Here is an 18,501-nt window from a genome sequence, read left to right on the forward strand (position 1 = left end):
TTAGAAGTGCAGGTTTATGTTGGTTTATAAGACATGATAAAAGAAATGTTTGTACTGCATAAAGGTCAGTTAGATCCATCTGAAATACTGATAAAATATACATGACGTGAATATATGACAGTGGAGGCAAACTTGCCAGGAGACAATGAACACTTTTAATACCTAAAAAGTCACATAAAAAAAAGTGTGGAAGACACTGTCTGTACAGAGATTCATGTCTCCATAGTCATGTCCTTTCCTTTGTCTGGTCCTCGATAGTTCTGAATCTTATTCTCCTTCTTTTTTCAGCTGCTCCTGTTAGCGGTCGCCACAGCTGATCATCAGTCTCCATACTACCCTGTTCTCTACATCTGCCTCTTTCAAACCAACTACCTGCATGTCTTCCCTCACCACATCCATGAACCCCCTTTTGGTCTTCCTTTTTCCTCCTTCCTGGCAGCTCCATCTCCAACATTTTCAGTATATTCTACCAATACACCCAATACATCCTTTGCACATGTCCAAACCATCTCAATTTACCCTCCCTCACCTTGTTTCCAAAACGTCCTACATACCTGGTCCCTCTAAAAAAATCATTTCTAATCCTGTCCATCCTCGTCACACCCATCTTCAGCTCTGCTACCTCCAGCTCCACCTCCTGTCTTTTACTCAATGCCACTGTCTCTAAACCATAAAACATCACAGGTCTCACCACAGACCTATAAACTTTCCCTTTCACTTTTGCAGATACTCTTCTATCACAAATCACTCCTGCTATCACTCTTCTCCACCCACTCCACCCTGCCTGCACTCTTTTCTTCACTTCTCTAACACACTCTACATTTCTTTGTACTGTTGACCCCAGCTACTTTAACTCCTTCACCTTCTCCACCTCTTTTCCCTGCAACCACACCACTCCACTGCCCTCCCTCTATTTTCAGGTAAATTTAAAGGCTAAGCATTTTTATTTTTTATGATCAAATGTGTAAATTAATACAGAACACATAAACATTGCAAAAACAACAACGACATTTGGTTTGTTGCAAAGATAAAAAAGCTTGTCTCTTTTATCCCTCTCACTTCTATATCCACCCACACTCAAACGCTCGCCTAACACCTACTCATCCATACACACACAGATTGCAACACACACACACGCACACACACACACACACACACCACTCCGTATCAGTCACCTCCTGGCAAACACACATACACGCACAAACAGATCACATCATGTTTAAAATTTGTAAGATGATGATCATGGTGCAGAAATGACTGTTTATATTCTTTGAAAAAGAAAAATGTTACAATAGCAACAGTTTGGTGCATTTTAGTGGAGCTCTTCATGTTTCTAGAGAAACTTTGTTGACAGGGCTCGGTCTCTTAAACTGCTTGTTGCACAACGCTTTTCTGTGATGGAGTTAACTGTCTTCTCAAATCAAGAGAGCGAATAGAAATAGAGAGAACTAGAGAGCAAGGGAGAGAGAGAGAGAGAGAGAGAGAGAGAGAGAGAGAGAGAGAGAGAGAGAGAGAGAGAGAGCAGACCAGCGTTACGAGGACATATCTGAACGTGTGTGCACGCGCGCGCGTGTGAACGTGGTGACAGAGTGCGGTACCAGCTGCACTATACTACTGAGTTTCGCATCAGTATCATTCGGGCGAAACGCAGGACTCGCAGGAGTCGCGTCTTTTTTGTCTCACAGTGTTTCAGCAAGGATACAGCAGGAGTGTGTTCACCATGACAACTTTCGACTTCTCCGACGTGGAGGCGTTCCTGGACCGTCACCCGGAACTCTTCGAGGACTACGTGATCCGTAAGAGCGAGCGTGTAGCTACGAGCACGCGCCTGGCGGAGTCGCGGCGGCGTGACCTCTCCGCTGCGGAGGCGGAGCGCGAGGACGCGGCGGCCGCCGGCAAACGGCGTTCGTCGCATGCGGAGATGCGTCGGACCTTTGCGCGCTCCAAAGCGAGCGCCGCGCACCACACCTACGACGAGCGCGCGAGCGTGGCGGCGCGCGAGTCACAGGCGAGCGTGAGGCGGCGCGCGCTCCTGCGCAAGGCCAGCTCGCTGCCGCCCACCACGGCGCACATCCTGAGCGCGCTGCTCGAGTCGCGCGTCAACGTGCCGCGCTATGCCTCGAGCGCGCTTGACTACAAGTACACGCTCAAGGAGTCAGACGAGCGCAAGTTCTTCATCGAGCTCGTCAAAGACATCTCCGGCGAGCTCGACATCACCAACCTGGGCTACAAGATCTTAGTCAACGTGTGCGTCATGGTGAACGCAGACCGTTGCTCGCTTTTCCTGGTAGAAGGTCCGGCGCACGAGAGGACGTTGGTGTCCAAGTTTCTGGACGTGCACTCAGGGACAGCGGGGCGACCCGGTTCCAGTTCAATTCCCTTCGCCGAGGTGCAAGTGCCCTGGGGCAAGGGTATCATAGGCTATGTGGCAGAGCACGGCGAGACGGTCAACGTCGCAAACGCGTATGAGGTGAAATACATCCACCGCTCGCGGAACAGCCAGAGCAGGATTTCACTTGTGCCTTATTCAACACTCACATACACTCACTATATACTGTATTAGAAACCGCTGTGCACCTTTATTCGGAACAATCAACTAATCATGTCACACAAACACTTTAGCAATTTGTTAGGAATACCTGTACACCTCCTCATAGTCATCATCAGCCAGTAGTGTTGCAGCAGTGCAATGAATAAAATCAATATTGACATCAACCTTAAGAATTAGGAAAAATGTGAGCTCAGTGATTTTGACCATGCCATGATTATTAATGCCAAACACAACAGTGGGACACAACAGTCTTTGAAGTTTTCACAAAATATTACAATAAATAATAATAAAAAAAAACATTATGCAGTGATTCTGTGAAAGGAAAGTCCTTATTGAGAGGATGGCCAGACAGGTTAGAGCTGACAGATAGGCTGCAATAACCACTCTGTACATTTGTGGTAAACAAAACTTCTTCTTCTTTTTTCAGGCGCTCCCATTAGGGGTCGCCACAGCAGATCATCTGTCTCCATACCACCCTGTCTCTTTCAACCCAACTACCTGCATGTCTTCCCTCACCACATCCATAAACCTCCTCATTGACCTTCCTCTTTTTCTTCTGCCTGGTGGCTCCATCCCCCATGTCCCTCCTACACATGTCCAATGTTCAATCGGGCCTCTCTTACTTTGCCTCCAAAATGCCCTACATGCGTGGTCCATCTAATAAATTGTTTTTCAATCCTGTCCATTCTTGTCACTTCCAATGTAAAGCTCAGCATCTTCAGCCCTGCCACTTCCAGCTCCACCTCCTGTCTCACCTCCTGTGGTGAGCAAAACAGCATTGCAAAATACTTTTTTGATTGACAGATTGCTTACATCAGCAGAAGACTAAATCAGTTTCTACTGATGCTGCATCAGGCATAGACTCACCAAAACTGGACAGTTAAAGAGTGGAACAACATTGCTTGATTTATTCAATCTTGATTTCAACCGAGGCACACAGTTGGCGGAATTGATTATCAACATCAAGAATCCATGTACCTAACCTGCCAACAGGTGTAATGTTGTACTCTTTGTGCCTGTTAGCCCCAAATCAATCATCTGGTGAATGCCATATTCTGATCGACTGGTGTTGCTGACCGTCCATTCATTGCCACAGTCTACCATCAGCTAACAGCTACTTTAAGCATGATAATGCACCATGCCACAAAGCAAAAGTCATCTCAAACTGGTTTCATGAACATGATACTGAGATCAGTGTTTTTCAGTTGTTTTCCCAGTCACTACATCTTCAGAATGTGGTTGAACAGAAGATTCAAGATGGACCAGAATCTGGATAAGAGCACTCTTTCCAACAGTTTGTTAAATCCATATCATGAGGATTTAAGGCTGTTTTGAGAGCAAAGGGAGACCCTTTATTGTATTATTATAGTGTTAATTGAGGCTATAAATCTACATTCTGTAAATGATAACAGATTTAACAAAATATATTTTTTTAATCGGTAATCAAACAACAATTCTTTCACTCTTTTTGCACTATTGTTCATTGATTTTCAGTTGTTTTTTTCAAGGGCTACATAATCATTCTTAAATAAAGCAAATTTTTTTAATTCATCCAACTAATGAAGCAGAAAAACTAAGAACATTACAGTGCAGATCCTCAGGTTTGAGAGCCCATGTCCTAAATAACACAAAACATTCTTAGTTTCTATCCAGACTCAGCGGAGCTACTGTCAGGCCAAACGAAAACCTGATTAGTTAAATTATGTCAACGTGACCGAGAAACCTGATTTTGCGAGAAGGATTCTCGCTTATAGTACTGTTTTTTTTGGTAGTGCAGTCAGGTTGTAGGTCCCACTGTTGCTAAATTCTGGACATCGTTATTATATGGCCAAAGGCAAAGCCTTCCCTATTGGTCAGCTGCTGAACTTAATAATTCTCTGACTGCAGATCTGTCTTCTTGACACAGAATGGGAACAGCTAGCTGCAGTGGGACCTTGCTATATAAAGTGTCTGCTGCATTTAACTTTTTTATGGACAAGTCCTTAGGAAAAATGAACTTCTGTTGTCCTCAATCTGCAGCATCTTTCATCTGTGTCAGCACAGAACAAGCAGCCCAGTTTAACCCGTTGCACTCTTAAACTACCAAAACTCCCAGGTCTTTCAGTAGACCCAGAATTAATTCTCCTCTATTGTAACTATAATAGTATACCTTTTAAATGTCATAGGTTGTATAAAACATTATTTTGTGGATAATATGATTTAAAATCAATTATTAAATAACAAGTCAGAATGTTAAGATATTGCTATGGTGTGTGCATGGAACCATTTGTATGATCTTGTGTTTTTGGAGTATCAGCCACTGTAGACAGCTGGGAAAGCACCTTCAAAAACTGTATTAAACACTATAATGTATGCATATTGCATTTAAGAGAAAAATTAACAAGTGAATGTATTGTTCAATCAAAATGATTATAGATAGACCAAAGCAAGCACTGATTTATATTCTTTAATGAAGAAAAGAGAGACATTAAGAGTTCAAAAAGTCATACTGTATGTTTGTTCATACACTGAACAGGTATAACATTATGACCTGTGAGTAAATAACATATAAAATATCTTTTTATCATATCACTTGTTAGTGGATGGAATATTTTAGGCAGCAATTAAACACTTTTTTCTTAAAGTTAATGTTTTAGAAGCAGGAAAAATGGGCAAGCATGAGGACTAGAGTGAGTTTTGACAAGGGACAAATTGTGATGGCTGGGTCAGAGCATCTCCAAAACTGCAGCTATGATGTTCCTGGTCTGCAGTGGTCAGTATCTATCAAAAGTGGTCAAAGAAAGGAACAATGGTGAACCAGCGACAGAGTCATGGGTGGCCAATGCTCACTGATGCACGTAGGGAGTGAAGGCTCCCTGAGCTGAAAAGACAAGCTACTGTAGCTTAAATTGCTGAAGAAGATGATATTGATAATGCTCAACATGGCAGGACTGTTTTGTCAACATAAGGGGGACCAACACAATATTAGGCAGTTGGTCATGTTATGCCTGAACGGTGGCCGTAAAGTTATGCCTGGTCGATGTATGTATCATTAAACAATTAAAAAAATTTCATAGTATAAGGAAATACCAAATATGTTCCTGTAATCATTGCATATTGCACAGGATCATCGGTTTAGTGATGAGATTGACAAGCTGACCGGCTATAAGACTCAGTCAATCCTGTGCATGGCCATCTGTAACAGTGACGGAGAGGTGATTGGAGTCGTGCAGGCCATCAACAAAAAACCCAGTGGAACTCCCTTTACCGAGGATGATGAAAAGGTGAGCTGCATCATCCTATCTCTTACAGAAATATACCAAACTCTCAATCTTTAACTCTGCTTGCTATCATTAACCAACTGGTCATTTAAAGTTTGTGTGTGACTTTAGTTTTCCTAAAACATCACAGTTTGTAGTTGATTATTCTTTAATAATCATTATAAAATTATTTTCTAAAAACCTTGTTTATTTAAATTCTAGGAATTTTGGACACCACAGGAAATAATATAGAGTTGTAGAAGAATAATGATTTATAATTCCACTATCCAGTGGAAAAAATAATAAGTTCCTTTTTAATCTGGTTCTTCTCAGGGGTTCTTCCTTAAGTCATTTCAGGACGTTTTTTCTTACAATTTTTGCCTGTGGCTTTGCTCGTTAAGGATCTAAATCTACATTCATATTTCTTCATGAAAACAAAAAAAATCTGTGTCTGTTTTTTTATTGATACCGAGATCTCCCTCTTTATGTCTTTCTCCATTTCTTTCTCGCTCTCATTCTTTTACTCATTCTTTGTTTTCTGCCTAGGTGTTACAGATGTACCTACCCTTCTGTGGTATATCGATCTCCAATGCCAAGCTCTTCTCTGAGTCCCGCAAAGAATACGATAGGAGCCGGGTGAGAGTCTGAGTTATACACTGGTCCTGCTTAAAAAGCTGAAGATCACTGATAAATAATGCATACAGAATTCCAGGTTGATTCTCAGTCTGGTTTCTACTGAACCGTTTCTACTGAACTGAAGGTATTCAGTTCCTTGATGTGAAGTAGAAATGCATTGAAACATGTGGAGAGGGTGAACAGCCTGCCTTTAAAAACATGTTCATCAGTGTTTTGAATGTGAACACTTAGCAAACACCTGTGTTATAGATTTTTTTTAGCTTGTTTTAAGTTTAACCCCACATGCTATCATGCTTAATGTTTAGATGCTGTGGTGCAACAAGTCAATTCAGTGCATGCTGTTTCTGCAGGCTCTTTTGGAGGTGGTGAACGATTTGTTTGAGGAGCAGACAGACCTGGAGAAGATTGTCAGAAAGATCATGCAGCGAGCACTAACATTGCTGCAGTGTGAACGCTGCTCTGTGCTGCTCCTAGAGGACATCCACTCACCTGTAAGAAAAAAAAAAGGATTCTTATGTCTTTTTTAGAACAATTGTGAAACAATCTGAATACTTAAACTGATCCCTCTGTACCCCGCAGGTGGTAAAGTTCTCAAAAACATTTGAGCTCATGTCTCCATTTTGCAATGTGGACCATGACATAAAGTGAGTGCTCTATTACTACATTATACTAATTGCTATATAAATGCTGGCACTTCAATAGTGGTATAGATCTAATAAATGCAAGATATTGCATTATCAGCAGCCAAAATTTAAGCGATCTTATTGTTATTTGGATTTTTTTTCCTAGTTGGATTATTTACAAATTTCTACCCACTAGCTAGGGCTTCTCCATTACACAACTGTTATCAATTATGATGAAGACTACAATGTTTTTCTACTGAGATGCAAAAGACCATTCCAGTATTTCTGGAGCAGCTGCACATACTATATCACAGGGCAGTTGAACACACTCCAGAAATCTACACTCTGTTGGAAACATGAGCTAATAGATGACAATGATTGGTCGGTGTGAATTTGATTCACAGTGTATAGATAGAGTATTGCCATCACTCACACCTGGAGAGCACAACTACATTTGTTCTCATGCCCACAATTGACAGAGGAATTTTCAAGATTTAAATTCACAATATTCCAACAATACATCAATTGCTTTTCTGTTGCACTACTCAGGAGTCCTGAGTTTCTACATTTTCAATTATGCTAAATTGTAATGTTAGAGCACACAAAGACATCCTGGTCTTAAATGACCCACATATGGGTTTGATGGTGCAATACTTTTGGCCATAAAATATAGTACAGAAGTAACGAAAAAAGGAGCTGATCCTCTAAGTAATTCAGTTTAGACTTTCAACACACTGTTTTTTATTTGGTGCAACTGTCTAAATTTTCTACACAGATTTGAGATTTGAAAGGGTGAATGCTTACACCTCCACAGATTTATCTTTTTCAATTCCTTTTTATTTTCAATAGGATTTAATTTGCACTAGAAGAACTGTTATTCTAAGAAGACCACAGTTATTCTGCATGTAAATCATTGCTATACAAGAATTAAATTAAAGAACAATTTCTACATTCCTCACTCTTATGGCTACATATATTTCATATTGGTTTCACTGTAGTCGCTGAATAATGTATAGCAATTTATCAATCAGTAATTGTGCACTAAATCTCCCGCTCCTCTCCCTCTCTCTCTCTCTCTCTCTCTCTCTCTCTCTCTCTCTCTCTCTCTCTCTCTCTCTCTCTCTCTCTCTCTCTCTCTCTCTCTCTTTCTCACTCTGTGTGTGTATGTGTCTGTGTACATATATGTCTTCATTTGATGTCAGCATGGAGAAGGTGTCCTGTTCTGACTGGCTGATTAATAACAGTATTGCTGAGTTGGTGGCATCAACAGGCCTGCCAGTTAACATAAGCGATGTGTGTCAGGATCCCCGGTTTGATTCCGAGGTATGTATAGTGCTGCAGCAATGAAATGACATGCATTTTGTACATACTTTTCTATCAGTTGGCATTCATGTTTTTTTGGTTTAAGCATTTCTCATACTATCACATGCTAAGTGAAGGTTTTTTGCTACAGTAATCCTCTGTATTATACAACCAAACTCTTCTAGGTGTACAAAAAATTCAGGAGGACATTTTGCTCAAAGTTAGGTCTTTATCTGGTCCATCAACGATTAACCCAAATAACAAATGGAATAAATAATTGAAATGGATGCCACATTAATAATTAATACAAAAACATCCAACAACAAATCAAAACATATGTTATTTTCTGCTTTACACCAGAGGAGCATGGAAAATAATTATTTGTTTGATTTTCGATTTATAAACACATTCATTCTCATCGGCGGTGACATCCCGCCGCAAGGTAATGTGCATGAAGCGCAGCGCGCGCTGACTGACAAGATACTGCGTGTGGAACGGACAAACCCGGATGGCTTGGGTATTGTCCTAGGAGACTTTAATAAAGGTAATCTCTCCCACGAACTTCCCAAATACAAACAGTTTATTAAGTGCCCAACCAGAGAGGGGGACGTACAGGACCACTGCTACACCACCATCAGTGGTACCTTTTGATTCCTGCATACAGGCAGAGATTAAAACTCTACAAAACTGTTGTGAGGACATCAAAGAAGTGGACCAGTGAGGCTGTGGGGGAACTCCAGAGGTGTTTGGACTGTACAGACTGTGATGTTTTTTACACATCTGTGAGGACAGCATCATTCCATCACCTACCAAGGTGAGTTCTAACCATGACAAACCCTGGTTCACAGCTAAACTCAGACAGCTTAGACCAGAGGTCACATTTAAAATTGGGGACAAATGAAAATACAAGGAGGCTAAGTAGAGATTTAGCAAAGAGGTGAAAAGAGCTAAAACAGAGCATGGTGAGAGAATGAAACTGCAATTCCAAACCAACGACTCTGCCTTTGACTGGAAAGGGCTTAAGGCGATCACCAATTACAAGTCTAGAGCCCCGACTCTGTGAACGACCTGCACCTGGCCAACAGTCTGAATTAGTAATACTGCCGCATTGAAAGATAATGGGACAGACCTGACCTGCCACAGTCCTCCTCAATTTGATTTGATTTGATATGATTTGACCATCAGCAGTAGCCCCTTCCTACATTTATAGACCTGGATTACACAGTTCTGCACCTTAGTGCCAACCTCTCCAACACCACTCACACTTCTCACCATAAAAGAGGAAGATGTGAATAGACTGTTTAAAAGTCTGAACTTTTAAATCTTTTAAGTCTCCCCCTCCACCCTGAAACACTGTGTCAGCTGTCCCCAGTGTTCACAGACATTTTCAATACCTCACTGAAGACCTGCCATGTGCCAGCCTGCTTCAAGACCTCCAGTCCCCAAAAAGACAAGGATCACATGACTTAATGATTACCGACCCGTCGCCCTGACCTCTATGGTAATTAAGTCTTTTGAGCGCCTTGTGTTGTCCTACCTCAAGGACATTACAGACCCTCTCCTGGATCCACCACAGTTCACCTACAGATACAACAGATCTGTAGACGATGCTGTCAACATGGCCCTCCACTTCATCCTCCAACATCTAGACTCCCCAGGATCTTACGCCAGGATATTGTTTGTAGACTTTGGCTCTGCCTTCAACACGATTGTCCCAGCTCTGTTTAGAGACCAGCTCTCTCAGCTGTGTTATTCTCCCTGTACACCAAAGGCTGCTCATCTGGTCACCAATCTGTCAAACTCCTGAAGTTTGCTGATGATACCACCCTCATTGGCCTCATCTCTGATGGGGACGAGTCAGCCTACAGGAATGAGATGGACTGTCTGGTGTCATGGTGCAGCATGAACAACCTGGAGCTCAAATCTCTCAAGACGGTGGAGATAATAGTGGATTTTGAGAAGTACCCTGTCATCCTCTGTGACTATCCGGTGACATCTGTTGAGTCCTTTTGCTTCCTGGGCACCACTATTACCGAGGAGCTTACATGGGAGCAGAACCTCAGCTCTATCACCAAGAAGGATCAGCAGAGGATGTATTTCCTGCGGCAGCTGAAGAAGTTTCTCCTCCCTGCGAAGATGTTGGTGAACTTTTACACTGCTATCATTAAATCTATCCTCACACCCTCCATCATGGTCTGGTTTGTTGCAGCTACAGCCAGAAACAAAGCCAAGCTGCAGCATGTCATCCACTCCGCTGAGCTGGTGATCGGCTTTAGTCTCACCTCCCTCCCGGAGCTGTACGTCTACAGGATTCAGAGACATGCAGCCAAGATTGCAGCCGACCCCTCATCCTGGAAACTGTTTTAGTTCCTCCATCAGGATCAGGACCTCATGCCACTAGAACAGTTTCTTCCCCACTGCAGTCGGACTGCTGCACAGTGCCCCAATAACCCCCAGATGACCCCACTCCAAAAACACTTCTGTACAAAATATTTATTTCATTCTAGATTGTGTACATACTTCATGTATGTATATATGTTTGGAGTCACTTTCACTTTTACATTCTAACTTGCACTACTTCTCATGCAAATCCACTTTCTGTATACAGTATTTATTTAATTAATTATAGTTTATTTAAAAACAGTGTACACATTTCTTATCTGTGTATATGTTTGTACCTGACATCAAGACAAATTCCTAGTACTGTAAAGTGCTCTTTGCTGAACCCTTAGCTATATCTGGCAATAAAACTGATTCTGATTCTGACACACAAATTATGTGTTTGTTCACAGGCTGATCAGGCCTCAGGCTTTCACATCAGGTCAGTGCTGTGTGTGCCCATTTGGAACAGAACCCATCAAATAATCGGTGAGTGTTCTGCATTGTGGTTAATACATACATGTACATATTGCTGTTTGTTAAGTAGACATACCTTCTTTCTTCCCTTATTTAATATCAGGTATAACATATAAGTCAACAGGATAAATGAGTAGAAAGAAATAAGAGAAACCAGGTCAACATCACAGAATAAATAGTGTTGGTATAGACTGAAACACTGAGGCAAACTGAACGCTTGCTTTGCTATGGTAATGAATGAATGAGCGCTTTAAGATTATGGCAGTGTGTATCTATGTAATTGAGTTAAAGTATGCTCAGTCAGAAACTGGGTGACTTTAAAAGTAGGGGTGTGCACATAAGTTCTGGTGAGTGTAGTCTACAGCGGTCATGTTTGTAGGCTGCAGTGTCTGCTGGGAATTAGAGCTTGTGGTTTGCTGTGACACAACAAAAAAGATATATTAATTCATTCTGGTCCTTCTGGCAGGTTACAGTTAGACAGTCTGTTTGAATAAGAGCTCCACCTTCTGGACAATCAAATGTCTGGCAAATGCGACTTAAATGAGTGAATGAGCTATGAGCCATGTCCATGTCCATAAAAGCATCTACATTTAAAATCTCTCTCACATATTCAAGGTGTTGCCCAGATTCTTAATCGTTTGGACAGGAAGACGTTTAATGATGCAGATCAAAGATTATTTGAGGTGTGAGTTTTGCTGTATTATTAACTGTTTATTTCTATTGAAAATGGAAAGATACTACTACTACTACTAATAATAATAATAATTATCATTTATTATAATTCATAATAAATAATAATGCATTGTGCTTGTCACAGGCCTTTGTTATTTTTTGTGGCCTTGGCATCAACAATACAATGATGTACAACCAGGTGAAGAAAGCTTGGGCAAAACAGTCCGTGGCTCTGGACGTAAGCAGAATGTAATTTGTTTATACAAGTTGGATCAACAATGTGTAATATCTAATTCATGGAGAATGGCTTTTATTTAAGGGTTTATCTATATGTAATATCTATGTCCTCAGATGCTGTCTTATCATGCTACATGCTCAAAAGCTGAAGTAGATCGACTCAAGGTAACATCACACAAAAACACAACCTCACTATTATCATCCTTTGGCTGTTTTTGTAAAGAATAAGTTTATACCTGAATAAAATTTGTATAGCCAGTATAGAAAATGTCTCAACACTAGACCACTGATTTCTGTTGTAACAAATGGATATTGAAAAAACTCTTAATGCCATCAGAAAAGAGCTTAAAAACTATAACTTGCTTAAAAATGTAAGTGCAGGAGTTTTTCATGTCAGCCAGTGATTTACATGCATACTTTAAACTGATAAAAGTATAAATTCTTAGGATTAATGGTATGTTATTCTTACACATTACGTTTAGGGTCCCTGGTGGTCTAGTAGTTAGGATGCGGCGCTCTCACCGCTGTGGCCCGGGTTCGATCCCCGGTCAGGGAACCAACCCCAGCCACTCTTAGTGCTGGTCCCAAGCCTGGATAAATGGGGAGGGTTGTGTTAGGAAGGGCATCCAGCGTAAAACCATGTGCCAAATCAAACATGCGGATGATCCGCTGTGGCGACCCCTAATGGGAGAAGCCGAAAGAAAGTTTTATTTCTACACATTACATTCATTGGATATTAGGAAGGACATTAGTTCCTCTCTAATCTACAACTAAATAGAGATAGAATTGTACAGATAAACTACTAATAGGTTAATGGACCCTTGTGTGCACATTTCACAGCATATAAACAAGGTTCTATTTTATTTGTGTTCAAGTGATGTGATGTGATGTAATGTAATGAAACTAGAAACATTTAGCTAAAAGCCAATGTCATTTTGAAAAGGAAATAAAATAAATCCTAGTCTATCCTGCTGCCTGGTTTGGTGTGTATATTAACTCAACCAGACATACAGAACACAAGGAAAGCTGCAAACATACAGAAAACTGCATGCAAACATAAAAACTACTATTTAAAATGGTTCTGTCAAGGAACAAACTAGTCAATCAAAGTGTATATATGGCCAATAGAAGAAACTAATTGTTGTTGGTTCTGTAATGATAAAGTCTGTCCTCAACCATTAATTAAATATACAATACCCCATGACCACCTTAGAGGGTTTCAAGACCATTGCTAAAGTTGTCTGATGTTGAGTTCAGGTGTATTATTATGATAACCTCAATTAACATTGAGAATTGAAAATGATATTTAGTTCATTTCATATTAGCACTGCTGTTATGTTTAATTATCTGAAGTCTACTATTATTGTCAGTTTGGTCAGTTTGCCCATAACCTCCTCTGTCTACTCTTCCAGGCTGCTAAGATCCCCCTGAGCAGTGAGCTGGGAATCGATGCGTTCCACTTCAATGACTTTTCACTGGACAACGATGCCATGATTACTGCCTCCCTGCGCATGTTCTTGGAGCTTAGTGTTGTGCAAAAGTTTAAGATTGATTATGAGGTGAGGATAGGAGGCACTGAAGTCATATTCCCAGCCATAATAATTGTCACTTACTAATGCATCCCAAGAAAAGTAGAGGCTGAACTGCTCAAGATTTATGCTCAGTAGGAGGGAATTGAAGCAAGACATAGTCAAATGTTTCTTCTTCGCCTGCTCAGGTGTTGTGCCGCTGGCTGCTCACTGTAAGGAAGAACTACCGCACTGTGGCCTACCACAACTGGAGACATGCTTTCAGTGTCTCCCAGTGTATGTTTGTCATGATAACTGTGAGTCTACCTGATCAAAATAACTAAGCCAATGATCTTTTAAGCCAATGATTCTAAGCAAATATATTAAGGTTTGTCTTTTGGCAGACTGCAGGGTTCCAGGATGTTCTAACAGACACAGAGATTCTGGCACTGATGGTTGGATGTCTGTGCCATGACTTGGATCATCGTGGCACCAACAATGCATTTCAAGCCAAGTGAGCCAAAAATATTTTGCACATAATCAGTTTAACAGTCCAGGGTCCGTCCAAATGAGAGCAGCATAGTTTCATTTCATTAATTTTGTAGCTACCTGTTATTATTTGCCAGTGGTGATTTGTATTTTCTTGTGCAGATCAGGATCAGCACTGGCACTGTTGTATGGAACGTCTGCTACTCTTGAACATCACCACTTTAACCATGCTGTTATGATCCTGCAGAGTGAGGTGACTATTTTTCTGCAATTCAATGGTCAATACTGTCCTGTACATAACCCATGAGAAATGACCCCCTGTCTCTTCCATAAGCTCATAAGCTTTTGCCTTTGGTATGTTTTAGCAATAAAGGGAGATTTAAAGACCCTGCCAGTGTTGATTAATTGGGCGCTTTAGTTCCCAGCTGTTTAATCATTACCAACCTCCATATTGATTTCCTGTTGCTGTATAATAAGCTCCTTTAGCCAATTAACCGAGGTAAGAAGACACCCTCTGGGTCTGTGCCACTGAAGTAGAAAGAGGAAAATGGAAGACTGTGTCTATTTGAATAACAAAGTCTTATCCCAATTTGTAGAACGGAACAAACTAAGACTTAGAGCATATGCACACATTGCATCAGGATTTGGTCATCCTTGGAGATGAGATTTCCTCTTTTGAAGTTCAGAGAGAAGAAATGTTCAAGGTCTACATATTCTGCTTTGTGCATATGCTGCTTTCTCTCACTCTTTGATTAGAAATGAACTTGTCTTATAGCATTACTGCCTCACAGCAATGCTTGCATCTGCTAGTAGTAATGGGTGCTAATTATGACTAAAAAAGCTGCTCAAACAAGTCCAAGTCTTACCATCTTATTTACAGTCATGTTAAGATATAACATGAATCTAAAGGTTTAATCTGAAAATGTTTCAGAATCTAAAACTTGCCATCTTCTATATGTATAGAATTTTCCCTAACAGCTCAACTATGGTGCAGTGTAAACATATAGCTGTCACATGTACATGCACATGTTAACAAACCTGTTGAATTTGTTCATTATAGAACATCTAAGATTCATTATACTTTGATCTTAGTTTTGCATCTATAACAAACCTAATTTCCTGTTTAGCATTGTAATCCCAAGCCATCGAAGAACCGAAATTTAAAATGCATTTTTAAAATGTATCATCTTGTACATGCTGTCTCTGTTGAGCTCATTTTTCAAGTAGGTAGAACAATATTAAAGTGTTACTTTTTCCCAGAAATATGCATACACACTCAGTAATGTATAATGATAACTCACTAGGGCAATAATATCCATCACTATGTTATTTCCAACAGGGGCACAATATTTTTGCAAATCTCAGCTCCAAAGAGTACAGCAACATGATGCAGTTGTTAAAGCAGGCCATTCTGTCTACAGATCTCACTTTGCATTTCCAGTAAGTTTTACACAGCAATCACTAAGAACTTGTCCACAGCATTATGTTAACATTTAGTGGCAAAAGAGCACAATGTCTATGAACACACAATATATGAAGCAGCCACAGGAGGGCGCCACTAGAACAGGGGCAATCCTAGTTGTCTTTGGTGAGACAATATATGTACACAATATATGTACACATACACACTGTATATATATATATATATATATATATATATATATATATATATATATATATTCTTTTTTTTTTGTGTGTGTGTGCGTGTGTGTGTGCGTGTGTGTGTGTGTGTGTGTGTGTGTGTGTGTGTGTGTGTGTGGTCTTTTAAATGGATTTTAATAATGTTAATAATGTGCCTACCTTTCATCTTTTGTCAAACAAACAACAGCATATCCATTTTTTTCCCTTCTCAATAAAAGAAAAAGAACCAAATTCTTTCAGTATGTTTTGGCTGAAGATTTCAGCTGGTCAACACAGGAGCACAGAGACATTTTCAGGTAAAATATTTTCAATAATTTAAATGTATACAAAAATATTTAAGTGAACATAATACTGACAAATATAATACTGACAAACATTAAGACAAACATAATACTGCCCCATAACAGGTCCATGCTTATGACCGCGTGTGACGTAGGTGCTGTGACTCGACCATGGGAGATCTCTAAACAGGTCCTTTTTTTTTTTTTTTTTTTTTTTGTGTCTATTGTAGGCTTAATATGGATGTTAGATGCAACATCGGTGTGTAGTGAATGTTGATTCACTGTAATGCTGTCTCTCACTGCAGGTGGCAGAGTTGGTGACTAGTGAGTTTTTTGAACAAGGTGATAGGGAGCGATTTGAGCTGAAGCTAACACCATCTGTAAGTTTTTTTGCTCTCTCTTTGCCCTTTAAATTAAGACACTGTCTCAATTTCTGAGCCCATAATCCCTCTTACCAATGCATTATTAATGTAAATGAGTCTCTGTTCATCTATTGCTAACAATACTTAGAAATATGCTGAATTCTTATTATTAATCAAATTTAAATCCTATTATTTCGTGTCTATTCTCACCAAGGCCATTTTTGATCGCAATCGTAAAGATGAACTTCCAGCACTTCAGCTTGAATGGATCAATGGGATTTGTAAGCCACTGTATGAGGTAAAAACAAACAAACATACCAAATGAATCTACCTTCCTGTAATTTTGGCACAATTATTAATGAAGTCATTTTTTGAAAAGGCTTTGTTGAAGATGAATAGGAAGCTCCAGCCAATGGTTGATGGAATACATGCCAATAAAAAAAAATGGGAGGAACTCTGTTTGTCCTATCAGCAAGCACACCAAGTCTCAGAGTCTTCCAATCTGTGTCCAGAAGCGGATAAAGAAGAATCCAGTCAGTGCACAGACTCCACCCTTAAGCTGTCTTATGAATCTGCAGCAACCAGTCAGATCACAGAGTCCACCCATAGGGAGGAGTCAAATTAGAACACAACAGAACAAATCAGAGGACAAAACTTATGGAAGATGCTTTTAAAGTAAAAAAACTAAAGTTGCAATGCACAGGGAATTTCAGAATCATGGCACAGGCGATTTCAACATCACAGGATCTTTTGGCTTCTAAGTAATAACATTAATAGCCTTGCTTATAGTCAATAAAACTAAAACTTTGATCAATCTGACCTGTTCCAGAACACAGAAAGCATACTAACACATTGCATATTATACTGTGTTGAGTTTTGAGGAATGACTTGGTCTCTTATGCACTGAAATAAAAGGAGAATATGTGCTACTTCTTAAGCTTAATACTGTGATGATATGGTTATACTAAGTTAAATTAATCATAAGACATCATATTACTCCAGATCAACATTTAAATCACTGTGAATTTATATAACTGTGATTATTTTGCACCCGATGGCTTTTTGAACATGACTTAAGGGTTTGTGGTTTATTCAGACTACTGCTATTTATAAAATGACACAAAATATGTAATTTAGTGAAATTTATTCATGACACTGAATATGTTTGGTTGTTTTGATTCTGCGAGTACTGTATTAGACACACTGGTCAGAGAGCTCAGAATTGATTACATCCTAGCATTAATGAATATATAAATTGTTAAACACCCTATTTGTTTTCAGTGTCATGCTTATTACAAACTTATTTATGGATTTCGGATGGAAACATAGACATTCATATGTACTAGACTACTTATACAGTGGTCATTTGGCTTTGTCATATGTAATAAAAAAAGAACTGGTGACAGATCCAATAAGGCTTACCAGAGTAATGTGTCACAATCTTTACAAGCTATGCTTATAAATCACTTGTTTTGCATGTAATTTATGAGCATGTAATGTTGTTTAATGTCACCAAACTACATCTGATAAAAATTGCTGTTTTTTTTTCACTGCACTTAAACTGCCACAACATTCGTACCAGCACTGTGAATGCAATGCAAATGAATTACACAGTATTGCACGCTGCAGTCTGCTGCTTTGAAATTTCTTTAAGATGCACCGCAGATTGTTGTTCAAGGTTATAAGCATGCATACTGGTGTGCTCCAAAATTTGTCTGCCTTATAAAAATGATTCATGTTATAATTCTTGCACTTTTTGGATTCTTAAATGTTTAGGAAAAAACACAAGTTTTGTAAATAAAATATACTGTTATGCTAGATTCTATGTGGGGTTTTTTCTCATCTGATTTAGAGCTATATAGCACTAAGAGTACAACCAGTACAGTATAATGGTAAATTCTGTAAATACAAGCACAACAAAAAGCTGTATCATTTTAAATAAACAGTAGTAGCAAAGGTTGAACTTCAGGCATGTTCATTTAAATAACTAGTATTCAATTTATTCATCTAGTTTTAGAAAATATATTGAATTAATTTCAATAAAATGTTTAATTTTTGTCTATAGATTTTATTTAGTCAAAATATCTTTAATAAGTGAGGTATT

The 18,501-nt window shown here is 39.5% G+C and overlaps 2 protein-coding genes across 4 annotated transcripts in view; one reads left to right on the forward strand and one right to left on the reverse strand.

Moving 5' to 3' along the window:
• The window catches only part of spmip4 (sperm microtubule inner protein 4), a 13,613-nt gene extending 11,638 nt beyond the window's left edge, over positions 1–1,975 (reverse strand). The window contains exon 1 of the mRNA XM_083556859.1: positions 1,720–1,975. The gene's annotated coding sequence lies outside the window, so the exon portion shown is untranslated. The remainder of the gene's footprint in view (positions 1–1,719) is intronic.
• On the forward strand, positions 527–18,215 carry pde11al (phosphodiesterase 11a, like). 3 transcript variants are annotated; one of them, XM_083556634.1, is made up of 21 exons: positions 527–2,470; positions 5,656–5,814; positions 6,337–6,426; positions 6,777–6,917; positions 7,006–7,070; positions 8,252–8,372; positions 11,144–11,219; positions 11,823–11,890; positions 12,025–12,117; positions 12,231–12,281; positions 13,529–13,675; positions 13,834–13,941; positions 14,029–14,138; positions 14,276–14,366; positions 15,453–15,553; positions 15,973–16,050; positions 16,162–16,225; positions 16,341–16,415; positions 16,612–16,695; positions 16,777–16,934; positions 17,014–18,215. In XM_083556634.1, exons 1-21 carry the CDS (start codon positions 1,721–1,723, stop codon positions 17,069–17,071), a joined length of 2,688 nt encoding a protein of 895 aa, XP_083412760.1. In that variant the 5' UTR covers positions 527–1,720; the 3' UTR covers positions 17,072–18,215. The 3 variants fall into 3 exon arrangements, with proteins under 3 accessions (XP_083412760.1, XP_083412759.1, XP_083412761.1); XM_083556635.1 differs by having other exon boundaries at positions 1,573–1,936; positions 2,020–2,470; positions 16,777–18,215; XM_083556633.1 differs by having other exon boundaries at positions 16,777–18,215.
• The last annotated feature ends 286 nt before the right edge of the window (positions 18,216–18,501 follow it).

Source organism: Silurus aristotelis (genome assembly GCF_946808225.1).
Source record: "Silurus aristotelis genome assembly, chromosome: 1".
In the NCBI taxonomy this organism is placed as follows: Eukaryota; Metazoa; Chordata; class Actinopteri; order Siluriformes; family Siluridae; genus Silurus; species Silurus aristotelis.

What these genes read in the sequence shown, in the direction of transcription:
- pde11al (XM_083556633.1), top strand. Translation starts at nt 1,721, where the DNA reads ATGACAACTTTCGACTTCTCCGACGTGGAGGCGTTCCTGGACCGTCAC. An exon ending in ACGTCGCAAACGCGTATGAG is followed by an intron (nt 2,471 to 5,655) that starts GTGAAATACATC and finishes CATATTGCACAG; the next exon opens with GATCATCGGTTTAGTGATGA. An exon ending in CTGAAGTAGATCGACTCAAG is followed by an intron (nt 12,282 to 13,528) that starts GTAACATCACAC and finishes CTACTCTTCCAG; the next exon opens with GCTGCTAAGATCCCCCTGAG.